This window comes from Capra hircus, chromosome 13, assembly GCF_001704415.2.
Source record: "Capra hircus breed San Clemente chromosome 13, ASM170441v1, whole genome shotgun sequence".
Lineage (NCBI taxonomy): Eukaryota > Metazoa > Chordata > Mammalia > Artiodactyla > Bovidae > Capra > Capra hircus.
In genome coordinates, this window is record NC_030820.1 from 26047282 (window position 1) to 26063269 (window position 15988).

At 43.7% G+C, this 15988-nt stretch overlaps 1 protein-coding gene across 1 annotated transcript in view; it reads left to right on the plus strand.

Annotated features, from left to right (window-relative positions):
- Nucleotides 1-15988, plus strand: part of GAD2 (glutamate decarboxylase 2) — a 65742-nt gene that overhangs the window by 17149 nt on the left and 32605 nt on the right. The window contains exon 8 of the mRNA XM_018057112.1: nt 9588-9667. Within this exon, the coding sequence (XP_017912601.1) occupies nt 9588-9667 (80 nt within the window). The remainder of the gene's footprint in view (nt 1-9587; nt 9668-15988) is intronic.

Genomic DNA, 15988 nt, shown 5'->3' on the forward strand with positions numbered 1-15988 from the left:
TAATTTCCTGATCTATTGAACTGAGCTGGTTACTGTCCTTTCTTCTATTCTGAGCAGGGAGTTGATAACTGGACATGGTTAGTGCCATAGAGATGAAAATGGTGTTGAGAAACTGCCATCCTCCAGCATCCAGAGAGAAACTTCACATGTTCAGAAGGCAGAGGGTCATCTGTTGGTTTCTAGAAGACACTCCACTCCCTCTCTGCCACGTTCCACAAAGCTACCCATCACTTCTCTGGCCACAAAAACAGACTAGAACTTTCCCTAGCTGATGAGGAGGGCAAGCTGGTTTTGTTTGTTCAAAACAAACTGTTCTTGAAATTCGCCTAAGATTAAAGCAAACAAATAGTATGGTGATAAATCACTGAGTTGAAATGAGATAGTGTTAAGTTATGAGTTAGGAGTTCTAAGATTATTTTTCTCTGAAATATAGAATCACAAAATTGGAAATGATCTTAAAGATTATCTGGTTCAGTATTCATCCTTTGCTGGAATCTCATCAAACTCAGTGACAGAGAGCCCAGAAAAAATTAACCTGATGAATTTTAGGTCCTTTCTTGAAAGCAGGTTTAGAGGGAAGCTAAGATCGCAGCTTGGTAATTCATCTCTCTCTCTCTAAATCTTTTGAAAGCCCCAACCATGAGCTTAATTCCAAATTCCTCTTATTTCCTCATGTGACACAAGCTCTTCCAGAAATAGCTTCAATGAAGCAGCATAATCACATCTTGGAAAAATGTTTCTTATAATCACAGCAGACGCTGAGATCTTTCAGATAAATCACCATAACTAACTCACTCCACTCGTCACATGCCAGGTCCAGGGCGGGTCTGCATCTCCTGGAATCATCACCGGTGTTCTGCTGAGACCCCTCATGACCTCAGCCCACTTCCATGGGGGTGATGATTCTCATAATTGCTTTAGAAAGGTGATTTTCAGATAGCAATACTTTTTGAGAGGGTTTCAATGACAATAGATGTCTTTTGTGTTAAAAAATGAATGGTGTATTGAAGTAATTGTTTGGCTTTGTAAAATTCAATTTAAATTTTAGAAAGAATGTAATTCTAAATTATTCAATGTATATGAATAATAAGGCTATAACAACTTCTTATTGATAACGAACTATTCATATGTTCCTTAACAACTTATTCTTTTGATTTTACAATGACGTAAGTCCTCTAACAAAAGTAATGATAAGTTCTAGAAAATAAAGAATTGGGGAAATATAAAAGCGAAAACAAAAAGTGAATGGTGACCTGGGCAGCTTGGAAAAAGCTCCCATGTTATGCTCCTCATTAGACAGAAACACTGACTGATCTTTCAGTAAGTGAACAAGTTAACCAAATTCAGCTCACTCTCAGCATCCCCTACCACCTCTGTGTTCCTCCCTCCTTTTCTTCATAGGGTCCTTGTCACCCCTGTGCCATCTTCTCTACCCAATCCCATCAAAACCTCCTCTTCAGAAAGAACCTGAAAGTCACGTCAGTTCAGTTGAGTCGCTGAATCATGTCCGACTCTTTGCGACCCCATGGACTGCAGCATGCCAGGCTTCCCTGTCCATCATGTAAATGACTGTAAAATCCAAGTGTTGCCTCTCATGGGGGCATTTTCACTGCAATAGGAGGTGAGGAATGAGGCAGAAAAGCAGAAATCCAGCCGCTGGGCACTGAGATGTTTCCTTTATTCCTTCCTCTACTCACTCCATGCTGCTGGATGCCAGGCACTGGGGAGACAGCTAGTGAACAGAACAGACCCAGTGTTGGCTCTCAAGGAGCCAGCATTTGCATTGTCAGAGAGGAGAAGAGGATGGTCACCTCTCCCGGTGCCTCTGAGTCACATTCCTCATCTGATGGGTGACTCTCCCTTGCTCCAAGTGCCAGGTCGAGTCACTGGATAGACCTATTTTTCTTCAGGTTAGTGGATAAAGCTCATAAGCTTTGGGGTAGACTAGAAATGATGACAGGGCCTACTCTGCCCCTCCCAGGAGATTACTTAGCTCATTTCTTCCTCATCTGTAAAATGAAGATTACAACACCCAGTTCATGTAGTTGTTGGGAAGACGAGATGGGCTAATACAGTGCCTGGCCTTTAGTAAACACTCCACCAATGTCAACCAACACTGCTCTTGTAACCAGCTACCCGCTGGTGTCCCCATAGGTAGAGAGCTGAGCGCCTCTGGAGGGCAAGGTGAGGGCATATCTGGGGGTCAGTTATTTTCTTAAGATGGATAATGGCACCTCCCCCAAAACGTTTCCCTGGTGGCTTAGATGGTAAAGACTCTGCCTGCAATGTGGGACACCTCGGTTCAGTCCTAGGGTTGGGAAGACACCCTGGAGAAGGGAATGGCAATTCACTCTAGTATTCTTGTCTGGAGAATTCCAAGACAGAGGATCCTGGAGGGCTACAATCCATGGGGTCAAAAAGAGTCAGACATGCCTGAGTGACTAACACTTTCAGTTTCCCCAAAAACACCAAGCAATACTCAAGGAATCCCAGCTTTAAGACAGTTTGGATTCTCTGTTGTTGCTTGTATGATTTGGAGAGTTTTTGTTTTTGTTTTTTCACATGCTCCAATTTGGCATATGCTTATTTTATAACGTAAAGTGAATTGACATTAGTTTTGTTTGAAGGTTTCGAAATTCTGCTCAAGTTACTCAGGGTATCTGAGGGTGGTATTACATTAGGTGACAGACTGGAGAATTGGAAGGACCACAATTTTGTGAGCATCTATCAATGCTGGGCGACCTGTGGGCCCTTCCTATTCAATAGCTATGCTTCTCACACCAACTCTCAAGGTAAGAATTCATCCTTGCAGCCCAACAAATGATGACTCAATGAGAGAGTAACTTGCCTAACTAGAGCCAGGTTGTTTTATCTCAAGGAACAGCTTTCTTTTTTCTTTCTTTAATTTTTTAAATTGAAGTATAGTTGATTTGCAGTTATATAGTTGTTGTGTTAATTTCTGCTGTGCAGAAAAGCAATTCAGTTATACACATATATACATTATTTTTCATTTCCTTTTCCATTATGGTTTATCAGAGGATATTGAATAGCTCCCTGTGCTATACAGTATGACCTGTTGTTTATCCATTCCTATATATTATCATTTGCATCTACCAATTCCAAGCTCCCAACCCATCCCTCCCCAGCTTTTCTCTATGTCTGTGCATCTGTTTCTGTTTCATAGATAACTTCACTTGTGTCATATTTTCAATTCCATATATAAGGGATATCATATGGTATTTGTCTTTCTCTGTCTGACTTACTTCACTTAGTATGATAATCTATAGTTTGATCCATGTTGCTGCAAATGGCATTATTTCATTCCTTTTTATGGCTAATTTCTCTTACATACGTATGTACCACATCTTTATCCATTCATCTGTTGATGGGCACTTAGGTTCTTTCCATGGCAGATGACCTCTTTTCATTACACATTTTCATTCCACTCTTCTCAGGATCCTAAAATCAGGGAAATAATTGCTTTCATGTGGCTGGATACATGCTTGGTGCTGGTGTTCACGTTTGTCGCCACACACCACCGTTGGGTCTACTCAATCCTGGTACACGCCATTCATTTCTTTTATTTTTATTTTTTATTTTTTTGGTTTTATCTATGTTTTATTAGATGATCGGTCTGCTCTTAATTATAAATTGTAAACAAAGGTTTTCTCTAACTTTTTTTTTATGGAATAGGTAGGTTTTATTTTTATTTATTTTTATTTTTTTTAATTTTAAAATCTTTAATTCTTACATGTGTTCCCAAACATGAACCCCCCTCCCACCTCCCTCCCCTTAACATCTCTCTGGGTCATCCCCATGCACCAGCCCCAAGCATGCTGTATCCTGTGTCAGACATAGACTGGTGATTCGATTCTTACATGATAGTATACATGTTAGAATGCCATTCTCCCAAATCATCCCACCCTCTCCCTCTCCCTCTGAGTCCAAAAGTCCGTTATACACATCTGTGTCTTTTTTGCTATGGGGCACAGACTCACAGTGGGGTAACTTAATAGCTTTGAGTGCAAATGATAAGGTGGAAGCTGCACAGAAATGCCTCATATGCAGATCATGTCACCTCTGACTCACACGGAGGCTCTAAGAACATGGAGGGAGATCCCCTCCCCTCCACTAAATCGTAATAATCAGAAACCAATGAGCTTGTACTCTGAGCTCCCACAGTACAAGCCCCTTTGTCCATCAGATGCTTTCCAAAGTAGGATGCTCTTTTAGTCCATTTGATGAGCAGAAGCAGGAGCAAGAGTGACCAGCTTGTCTGAGATGGTATAGGAGGCAAACGAGGAGGGTCAGGAAGGGGTGTGGAGTAGCAGGAGGACAGGGAAGGGCTGCTGGTTCACTAACTGGCCGTGGAGGAGGGACTCCAGGGCAAGACAAAGGGCTAAAGGAGCAGATTCCAGCTCAGTCATAGGCTAGGCTGGGCTTCAAGATTTCCTTGCTGGGCATCTGTGACGTGTAAGGATGCATAATCCATCTACTTCTGTTCTGTGTGCCTACACAGGCACATACACACACACACACACACACACACACACACTCACTCACACACACTCACACACACAGACCCCGTTCACTCTTCTCACAAATCGAAAGGCTATATTGGTAATAAAGGATCAAATCCAAGGATGACTGGTAGACCTTCCAGCTGAGAGGTAAAGCTATCTCTAGATACCTGCTTCCCAAGCTCCTCAGCCTTCAGGATGCTGTGCTCTGCTCTGGTTTATCAACAAGGGGTTCTGTTCAACATGGTGCCAAAGAGTAAAGATGTTTCTCCTGGTATTCTCACAAGCTCAGGGCATCCTGTCATTTAAGCTGTCCTTATTGTTTCTTCCTCACTAGGTAGTCTCTTTTTTTTTTCCCTCTTAAGTTCCTTCTCTCCTAGGTCACTGGTTATTTGTGGATGTTGTTGTTGTTTAGTGCGAAGTCATGTCTCTTTTGCAACCCCATGGGCCGTAGCCCACCAGGCTCCTCTATCCATGGGATTTCCCAGGCAAGAATCCTGGAGTAGGTTGCCATTTTTCCTTCTCCTGGCATCTTCCCAACCCAGAAGATGTGTGTCTCCTGCATTGGCAGGTGGATTCTTTACCCCTGAGTCACCAGGAAAGTCCCCTATTTGTAGATAGCATTTAGCTATTTCCCTGTTCCCTCTCTTGAAAATGTAAGTGGACTTAGTGTTTGGTTCCTAACTTTCTTTTTCATGCCTTTGTTCCCCCTCTTGAAGCTTCCTATTTGGGTGTGTGTTTTTCCTTTAAATGTCTGGCATTCGGTACAGTGATCAATTATCCTCAGTAACTGCCCCTCACTTGAGAATCCCCATTCTTCCTCATTAAAGACCAGACAAGGCTACTTCCTCTCATTGACCAGTGCATCAGATCTCTTATTTATCCTCAGTGTGCCATTTAGCTGTTTAGTGCTGTCAAAGTTCAGGAGAGGAAGAAAAACCCAGAAACCAGTGAATTACTGATAGTAGACGTTTATGGTGCTACTACTAAGTCATGTCGGACTCTTTGTGACCCCATGGATTGTAGTCCACCAGGCTTCCTAGTCCATGGGATTTCCCAGGCAAGAATGCTGGAGTGGATTGCCCTTTCCTTCTCCAGAGGATCTTCCCAACCCAGGGATAGAACCCACCTCTTCTGCATTGGCAAGCAATTCTTTACCAGTGAGTCACTTGGGAAGCCCAAAAGTTTATTGTACACACATCAATAAGACACCTTGCAAACCACGAGCAACGAGGCTCAGAGATTGTTGTTACAGAGCAGCTTATATAATGTGGAGGCACTGACGGTTGATTCCTCACAGCGGTTGGTTACAATATTAAAATTTTCTGAAGTGAAAGGGAATTGGTTCATGGTTCCCACCTATAAATGGAGGAAAGTGAAAAGTGAAAATCACTCACTCATGTCCAACTCTTTGCGACCTCATGGACTGTAGCCTGCCAGGCTCCTCCGTCTATTGAATTCTCCAGGCCAGAATACTAGATTGGGTAGCCATTCCCTCCTCCATCCATGGAATTCTCCAGGCCAGAATACTGGAGTGGGCAGGCTTTCTCTTCTCCAGGGGATCTTCCCAACCCAGGTGTCTCACATTGCCTGTGGATTCTTCACCGTCTGAGCCACCAGGGACGCCCAAAGAATAGTGGAGTGGGTAGCCGTTCCCTTCTCCAGTGGATCTTCCTGACCCAGGAGTCGAGCTGGGGTCTCCTGCATTCCAGGCAGATTCTTTACCAGCTGAGCTACTAGGGAAGCCCCTATAAATGGGGAGAATGATTTAAGTCTCATGATTTTCAGAGGCATCCTTGAAAAGCGACCCGTCAAGTGAGCCTCATTTGTCTTGGAAAATCAGATAAATTGAGCTTTGTTTGTCTGACTACCCTGGTTTTGTCTGCTCAGGGAATTTTCAAGTCTCTGTTTGTGTTGGGTTTTAATAGTGCTTACAGGCTCATTCACTGAGGGGCCTAGTTGGGGGTGTGTGTGCTTGCTCAGCAGGGCAGCTGGCACCTCCATTCTGTGCCTCCCCGGTAGGAACAGACTTAGTGCCGTTTTCCCCGGGTGTCTTCCTTTGGGGGTCACCCAGGGATCCAGTAACTACATAAGAGAGAACTTTTTTTTTTGGTGGGGAAGCCATGCTTCTTTCCAAACACAATGAAACTTTCTTAGTTCCCAGGTATCTTGGTAATGGTTGTCCACGTTGTTTTCCTGAGGTTGTAAAATTAACTAAGGACTCCTTCCCATCACTACGCTTAACGGCACTGGGCTTTTTAAAACTCCCCTATTCAACACCTCATTTATTGGTTTATAGTATTTGCTGCTGTTACAAATGTGATTTCTTCTTGCTTATTAGCCACACCCCCTAGAAGTATGCGTGTTACCAGTTCCTAGGCTGCACATTTGAGAATTCGGAGAAGTCCAAAGTGTACATTGGAGGAGAACACACTCTGGAGCCATCATTTAAAATTCAAGGCAGCCACCCTTTGTGGATGTAAATTGAGGAAGCAGCTCTCCTTTTGGACAGCTTAATGACCTGTATTTAATAGTAGGAGGCTGCTCGCAGATGCAGTACAGCTGGGCAAGGTTGGATCCTCTCTGCTCTTCAGAATGCACAGTGATTACAGCCATTGAAATGATTCAGATTCTTAGCCAGAATCCATAATCAAAATCACAAAGATTCTGCTCATCAGGGTGGCCTTTCCACTTGCACTGTTTGCCCAAGCCAGTGACTGATGCCTGCATCCTGATCACACCCTGGGCTGGATGGTCATCTTCACCACAAATAGACCCTCCAATGAGATTGGGATGAAAGAGTGCTGGGTTTCAGGCCAACTTCTCTTCCTTGAGGGCACATAATTTCACTGGACTTGAAAAAACGTGAATGTAATTTGAGTAGCAAAATGTAAGTCTGGGAGCCATACGATACACAGCTGCTGGAGGCTGTGGCTGTGTTCTGATGCCTTGTGTGTGAGATTGGCATGGATTACTGTGTGTTGTTTACTCATTCAGTTGTGTCCAGTTCTTTTGCAACTCCACGGACTATAGCCCTCCAGGCTCCTCTGTCCATGGGATTTTTCAGGCAAGAATACTAGAATGGGTTGCCATTTCATTCCTAGAGGATCTTCCTAACCTCGGGATTGAACCCGTGTCTCTGGCTTGGCAGGTGGATTCTTTACCACTAAGACACCTAGCAGGTTGTTTTTGTTTTTTTTTTTTTAAATAATTTCCAGGATCTTGTTATCTTCATGCAAAAGCCCAAGTGAATTCAACAGCAACAAAATCCAAACAACTCCCTTCAAAAATGGGCAAAGAACTTGTAGAGACATTTCTCCAAAGAAATGTACCAATGGCCAGTAAATCCATGAAATGATCTTTGACATCACTAATGATTAGGTCTATAAAAAGCAAAACCATAATGAAGTATCACCGCACACCTATCAGAATGACTGTTACCAGAAAGCAGAAAACAACAACCATTGCCAAGGGTGTGGAGACTCTGGAACTGTTGTGCACTGCCAGTGAGAAAGGAAATGCAGCTGCTAAGGAAACAATGTGGCAGTTCCTCAGAAGCAAAATTACCTTAACGATCCAGCATTTCCACTTCTGCCTATATACCCAAAAGAGTTAACAGCAAAACTCAAGGAGATGATTGTCCACCCATGTTCATAGCAGCCTTATGCACAAGGCCAAAGGCTGGAAGCAACCCAAGTGTTTATTGACAGATGAATGAAAAACTAAAGTATTGTGTGTACATAAGATAAATATGCAACGTGCTCTCAGTTGCTCAGTCGTGTCTGACTCTTCGTAGCCCCATGGACTGTAGCCCATTAGGTTCCTCTGTCCATGGGACTTTCCATGCAAGAGTATTGGAGTGGGTTGTCATTTCCTACCCTAGGAGATCTTCCCAACTCAGGGATCAAACCTGCATCTCTTGCTCTTCTTGCATTGCAGGCAGATTCTTTCCCACTGTGCCACCTTGGAAGTCCAAAATGAATGTGATCTGACATTAAAAAGGAAAGAAATTTTGACACATGCTACAACATGGATGAACCTTGAGGCTATTATGCTAATGAAATAAGCCAGTCACACACACACACAAATTACCTGATGGTTCCGCTGACATGAGGTATTAGAGTAGTCAAATTCATCAAGATAGAAAGTAGAATGGTAGGAGCAAACCCTTCAGGAGACTGTGATGTATCCCGCGGTTTGGGAACCACTGCTGGCGAGAAGGGTGGACCCTCCAGCATGAAGGAGCCTCTGTTCTCCTGCGCTGTGCATGTTCAGGGCAAGTCGAGTGCTTCTCGCTAAGGGGGTTCCATTGACAAATAAATGCAAGAAACATAGCAAAACAGATCTACCTGGGATATCTGCTGCATGTGTTTTCCTATTAAAGGCTCTGACAAGTCCTGTACTAGGGAGATTTAATTCAGCTTGTTTAACCAGAAAAAGTGAAAAGTAGAAGTGTTAAAGTCACTCAATTGTATCCAGCTCTTTGTGACGCTATGGGTTGTATCCTGCCAGGTTCCTCTGTCCATGGGATTTCTTAGGCAAGAATACTGGAGTGGGTTGCCATGCCCTTCTCCAGGGGATCTTCCTGACCCAGGGATGAACTCGGGTTCCCTGCATTGCAGGTGGATTCTTTACCACCTGAGCCAGCCACCAGGGATGCTTCCACAAATTCTTGAATGAGGAATACATTATCACTGTGGTGATACCTGATAGTCTTTTTGCTAGGAGTCGTCAAAAAATGGGGAGCTGCTGTTTAATGGATACAGAGTGTCAGTCTTTGCAAGATGATAAAGAGCTCAGGAGATAGATGGTGGTGATGGTTGCTCAACAGTGTGAATATATTTAATGCCATTGGCCTAGAGACTTAAAATAGTTAAGATGATAAATTTCATGTTATGTGCCTTTGACCACAATTGAAAATTAAAGGTTAAATGAAGGATTCCATCTTTTCTCAGCAATTCAGGCTTTGGAGGGACATGTCAGAAATAAAAGGAAAAAAGAAAAACAGCCAAGGAAAAGGATCTTGACTTTATTTGCAACTAATTACAAATGTGGTTTCTTTTACAGAGCCATTTTTCTCTCAAGAAGGGAGCTGCAGCCTTGGGCATTGGAACAGACAGTGTGATTCTGATTAAATGTGATGAAAGGTGAGCATGAATCTGCAACCCTTGTTGGTTACCAGTTTGCAGTTTGTATACATACGCCTTAAAAGTCTGAAAACAGGTGATGACCTGTAGGGCACAGACCTGCCTCCTTGCCAGCTGCTGGTCTTCGCTGTTTCTTTTTCCCTCTTGCTTGGAGTCCTAGGACGTGGTTCTTCAGTGACGCAGAGGCATTCACGGCCTTTGACTGAATCCACACCTTTGCTGAATCAACCAGAATTTTCTGCACCGAGAAGGTGCAGAAGGACATTTATCATCTGGGCACTTAAGCAGCAGCCAACAGGTTGAGAACTGATTTATGGAGGTGTCACTCCTCCAGGCACCACAGATTGTGCGAACTTGATGGAGTGATTACAGGAGGGGGACAGTTTAGGGAGCAGAAGGTAAATAATGCCTCCAGCAACTCATCAGCTCAGAGCCTGAGCCAAAGAGCTCTCTTAGGAAAACTTCCTGTCTTAATCTGGTACCCAAACTTCGTAGGTACTCTGGATAAAGGTGAGGTTAAAATGTAAGAAAATAAATTTAGTCTTAAAAGGATTGAATAAGAAATTCTACTAAATTAAAAGGAAGCCACTCAATTCACCATTTATTTATTCATATGAATTTATTAGAGAGATATTTATGATCACTTACCATGTCACTAGGTTCTAGAAAATCATAAAGCATAATCCTAGTTCCCTGGATGTATATGACCCAAGTAGGGAGAGGGTCTGTAGGCAGAAGGAGGGTGGGCTGACCTGGGGAGGAGCAGTGGAGATGAAGTGCTGGAATTGACAGGAATTACTGACTGACCCGGGGGAGGATGTGTGCAAGTTGACAGGTGAGAGGAGAGGAAACACCAGGCTTCCTGGCTAAGTCCATGTGGTGCTATTCTCTAAGCCAGGAACCACCCCCCCCTCCCCCGAAGTGGAGATGCTGAGTTTGTAGAGCTTATGAGATGTCCAAGTGAGGGTGTCAGGGTAGCCAACGGAAGTATCAGCCTGGAGGTCAGAAGATGTGTGATGGGAGCCGTGCAGAGTGGGCCTGGGCAAGAGTCAGGGGGAACCCACGTGTCAGGGACAGGCAGAGCGAGAGCAGCTGCCGTGCAGACTGAGGAGGGCCAGCCAGAGTTGTTGGAGGAGAATCAGGACCCAGGGCTGTGAGAGTGATTCTAGAAGTGGTTGAAAGCTGAAAGGATTAGTTTCTCAGTCCTGTCTGACTCGTTGTGACCCCGTGGACTGTAGCCCACTAGGCTCCGCTGTCTATGAAATTCTCCAGGCAAGAATACTGGAGTGGGTTGTCATTTCCTTCTCCAGGGGATCTTCCCGACCCAAGGACTGAACCTAGGTCTCCTGTATTGCAGGCAGATTACCGTTTGAGCCACCAGGGAAGCCTGTGAAGTGGGTGCAGCATCAAATGCCATCAGTAGATGAAATGAGGGTCAACAGCAGCCTCTCAGCTTTCCTTATAAGAAGGTGGCTGATGAGTTTGGCAGGAGCAGTTTCAATAGAGGGTTGAGACTAGAAGGCAGTTTGCAGTGGGTTCAAGGGTGAGCGGAGAGGAGGAAATGGAGAAAAAAAGCCAGATGTTTCCAGAGGTTGAGCCATGAAGGGGAGGAAGCAGGGTGGAAGCTGGCCGGAGTCCAGCATGGTTTGGGTTGGGTTGTTTTGAGGAAGGGGGCTTAAAGAAAAGAAAGTGTGACAGAAATGGAAGTCGCTCAGTTGTGTCTGACTCTTTGCAACCCCATGGACTGTAGCCCGCCAGGCTCCTCTGTCCATGGGATTCTCCAGGCAAAAATATTGGAGTGGTTTGCCATTCCCTTCTCCAGGGGATCTTCTCGACCCAGGGATTGAACCCAGATCTCTCACATTGCGGGCAGATTCTTTACTGTTTGAGCTACCTGGGAAGCCCAAGGGGGCTTAAGACATATTTAACTGCACAGGGAAGAGTCTGCTAGAGATGGAGTGTGAATTATATGGGAAAAAATGGAAAAAATAGCCGAGGTTTAATTTCCTTTGTGAGTTCCTTATTCTTTTGGCTGAAATTATGTAGGAACTGCCTCTGATGAGCTCACAAGCAATCTGAAATCATCTTACATTATAAAACAGGAAGGAGACAGGGAGGAGAGAGCAGGAGTGGTGAAGGAAGGGCAGGAAGAGGTTTAGGCAGGAGGGCTGGCGAGGACGGGAGGGGGCCAGCTGCTAGCTGATTTCAGTTCAGATACCCTCAGCATTAGAAAGGTTCCTAGACATTTGCTCATCCAGCCTTTTTTTTAACTTTGTAATTTTGTGAATAATTTCGACCAAAGAAAAACTGCAACGATAGTAACAAGAACTCTCACACACTCTACACCCAAAGTCACCAGTCATTAGCATTCTGATATGCTTGCTTTACCATTCTCTTTCTTTCTGTGGATGGAATTTAACATTAATATTACATGTTGAACATAATGAATATTACAGTATTGTTGTTTAGTCGCTAAAGCATATCCTACGCTTTGCCACCCCATGGACTGTCTCCTGCCAGGCTCCTCACTCCAGTGGGATTTCCCAGGCAAGAATACGGAGTGGGTTGCCATTTCCTTTTCCAGGGGATCTTCCCGACCTAGGGATAAGACCCATGTCTCCTGCATTGGCAGGCAGATTCTTTACCACTGAGTCACCAGGAAATCGTTACAATATTACATACATTAATATATGGATATTATAGACATAATTTTTTCTGAATCACTTGAGAATTTCTTGCAGACATCATTCCCCTTTACCCATTAATTTGTCAGTGTGTATTTTTGTTTGTTTGTTGGCCACGGCATGCAGCATGTGGGATCTTACTTCCCTGACCAGGGATCAAACCCATGACTCCTTCTGTGGAAGCAGAGTTTTAACAACTGGACCACCAGGAAAGTCTAGTTCAATGTGTATTTTTTTAAATAACAAAGATATTAATTTACCTAATCATAGTCCAGTTACCAAAATCAGGAAACTTGACATTGACACAGACTAATCTTTCATCTATCCACCCTATTCAGATTGCATCAGTTGTCCCAATCTTATCCTTTCAGTTCAGTTCAGTCACTCAGTTATGTCCACTGTTTGCCACCCCTTGGACTGCAGCATGCCAGGCATTGCCGTCCTTCACCGTCTCCCAGAGTTTGTGCAAACTCATGTCCATCGAGTCTGAGATGCCATCCAACCATCTCATCCTCTGTTGTCCCCTTAGAGCTATTTTTTTTTTCCCTGTCCAGGTTCACAGGTGACACTTAGTTTTCACCTTTTTAGTCCCCTTTAATCTGGAACTTGTCCTCATCCTTCCATTGTTTATCATGACATTGATATTTTGATGAGTGTAGATCATTTATTTTGCAGAATATTTCTTAATTGGGTTTATTTGACATTTCCTTAGATTCAGGCAATGCATTTTGGGCAGGAATTCCAGGAAGGTCTCTCCACTGTAAAATGACTGTTCTCTACTTTGCAGTTAATAATATTGGTAGGGGATGCTTTGAGACTATATATAAATACTATGTCCCTCCTAAAACATACATTCACTAGTTTAGCATCCATTGATGATGCTAAAGGAAGGAAGAATTTCCTTTTTTCTCTCTTTTTCCATCTCTCTTGCTCTATCTCTGTCTATCTTTCTGTCTCTAATATGTGTTATCAGTATGGACTTTCAGGTACTTTTAGAAGTTAATTCTTTCCAGCATTCTCTTCCACTTTCTTTGATTTCTCCATTTCTTGCTCCTCCCTTCAGGGTTCCCTTTAATTTACCTAAATTATTAGTAAATTGCTATTAAACTTCACAAGAAATATGTCTGACCAATATACATGATACCCTGTTGGCCTTGGACCAGAAGAGTTGTCAACCTTCCAGCCCCCTTGTAACACAGTCATAAGTCTCTTGTAGAGTTGACCTGGGGGGCAGAGATCAGGAGTAAGGCACAGTGCAGTGACTGCTTCTAAAACTGGTAGTTCCTCGTCACTGCTGGGGGCCATTGCTATTAACAATGGTTGTAACATTAGGCAATTTCTAATGGGAAGGATCACACATGCTTTCTTCTTTGCACATAAATCTCTGTGAACAGAGCCAAGCTCTCAGCTCTTAGGCTGGTAGAATTATTATAGTTTACCAGTGTTAATGAGCAGAGTCCCCAAAGACTCAAGCACCCCATTTGTGACCTGCCCAGAGTGCCACACTCCCCAGTAATGTGCTCCTTTGGGTAAGACAGTTTGCCCCTTTACAGCCGTGGGAAGATGACCGTGAATCTGTATAGCAAATCTGTGTCATTTGCTTCTTTCCACAAAGAGAAGATTCTTCCTCCTGGTGGCTCTAGCTGGCAGTGTGGGATTTTGCTCAGGCAACTTCATCAAGTTTTCTGACCCAAGAGCATCATATGGATTAAAAAAATTTTTAATTTATTGAGACAGCATTGGTTTATCATAGTTATCAAAATGTCATATGTACAACATAAGGTTTTGACTTCTGTATACATGATGAGAGCATCATATGAATTCTTTAATATTTATTTTTCATGCTTAGGTTTTTTTTAACCCATTCTGACACATTTTGCTTTTTAAATTTAGAAATTTTGTTTTTTATTTGGCCACTCTGCGTGGTATGTAGAATCTTAGTTACCCAACCAGGGGGCAAACCTGTACGGCCTGCAGTGGAAGCTCAGAGTCTTAGCCACTACATGGCTAGGGAAGTCTCCATCACATACATTTTTAAAAGACTATCAAAATCAAGAATCTCTATGTAAAACTGCCTCATCCAAAGCAGCAGTCTGGTTCAACAGTCCTCCCTTTTAATGGCAGTTTTTTCTTAAACACTGGCACCTAATAGAGAATAGCACCACGGAGCATCAACCACTGTTTCACTGGGTGCTTACAGGCTGCCGCATATCTAAAGATAAAATATATACATTTTGCTATGGAAATACTTCTAAACCAGACATGCAGGATGCAATAGCTGCCGTCTAAAGCTTCCCTGCATGAAAAGATGCTTGTCTGGAAAAGCTAGGGCTGCCAGAGAGCTTCTAATCCTTGGAGGAGCCTGTTGGGGAGTTTGGAGGCTCTCTTCCTCCTCACAGCACGTGGGCAGATGGGGATGCACAAAGTCATGGCCGGACTTCCTTCTGCTAGCTTCCCTATGTCTGTGATGGCTCAAAACCCTGGGTCCTGTGAAAAGTGCCTGGCTAGTATGTTACACAGTCATGGAAATACCTGCCAGGGTAAAACTTCCATTTCTAAAGCAACATTTCTCAACATGTGGACCTAGGTCTGCCTGTGCCACAATCTCCTTGTTAGAAATGCGGATTGCTATGCATGTTTGTTTGCTTGTTATTGTTTGTCTCCTCTGTTAGGATGTAAGCCGTGGACAGTAGAAACTGGCCTGTTTACCCCGGTACCCCAGCACCCGTAATAGCGTTTGGCACATAGTGAGTCTTCAGCAAATATTTGTAGAATAAATTAATTCCAGGGCCCTATCACTGACCTTCTGAATCAAAATCCCTAAGATCAGGGCCAAAGAATATGCATTTTGAAAACATATATCATGATTTTTATGCATGCGAAATTTTACAAAGTTATCCAATTCTAAGATCACTGAAAAGGTGAAAAGTTTTGTCTACAGAGTCTCCCATACTAGCTTTCTGATCAGTCACCAAGATAAAGTGAGTATATTAATATTATCCTGGGGTGAAACGTTAGCCTTCTAGTCACATACCTCCGACAAATGTCCATCTGCCACCTGCAGTGTGCCAGGCTCTGGGTTTCTAAGTGGGCAAGGCAAATACAGACTTGAAGGCTGGATGCCTGGAGAAGTCTGGAACCTCTCTGTTAAGGACAAACCCAGAGCTTTCCACTCTGTGAGAAGCAAACACTTGGACTTGATGACTTGACAAGGCTGTCCCTTCTCCCTGCCTTCATGTGGAAATGGGACAGCGTGTGTGTTCACTGGGCTTCCCATGTGCTGCTAGTGGTAAAGGATCCACCTGCCAACGCAGGAGACATAAGAGACGTGCGTTCTATCCCTGGGTCGGGAAGATCCCCTGGAGGAGGGCATGGCAACCCACTCCAGTATTCTTGCCTGGAAAATCCCATGGACAGAGGAGCCTGGTGGGCTACAGTCCATGGGGTCGCAAAGAGTCGGACATGACTTATCACGCCTGCATTCATACGTTCATTACTGCTTTCCCAGCAGGTGTGAATGGCAGCTCTGATTCTTGAAAGCTAAATGTCATCACAAAGGATTTATCTTATCTTCTTCAAAGACAACAACATTTGCATAGAGGTTTCCTATATGTTTGGCCCTTTGAGTTTGTTCTGG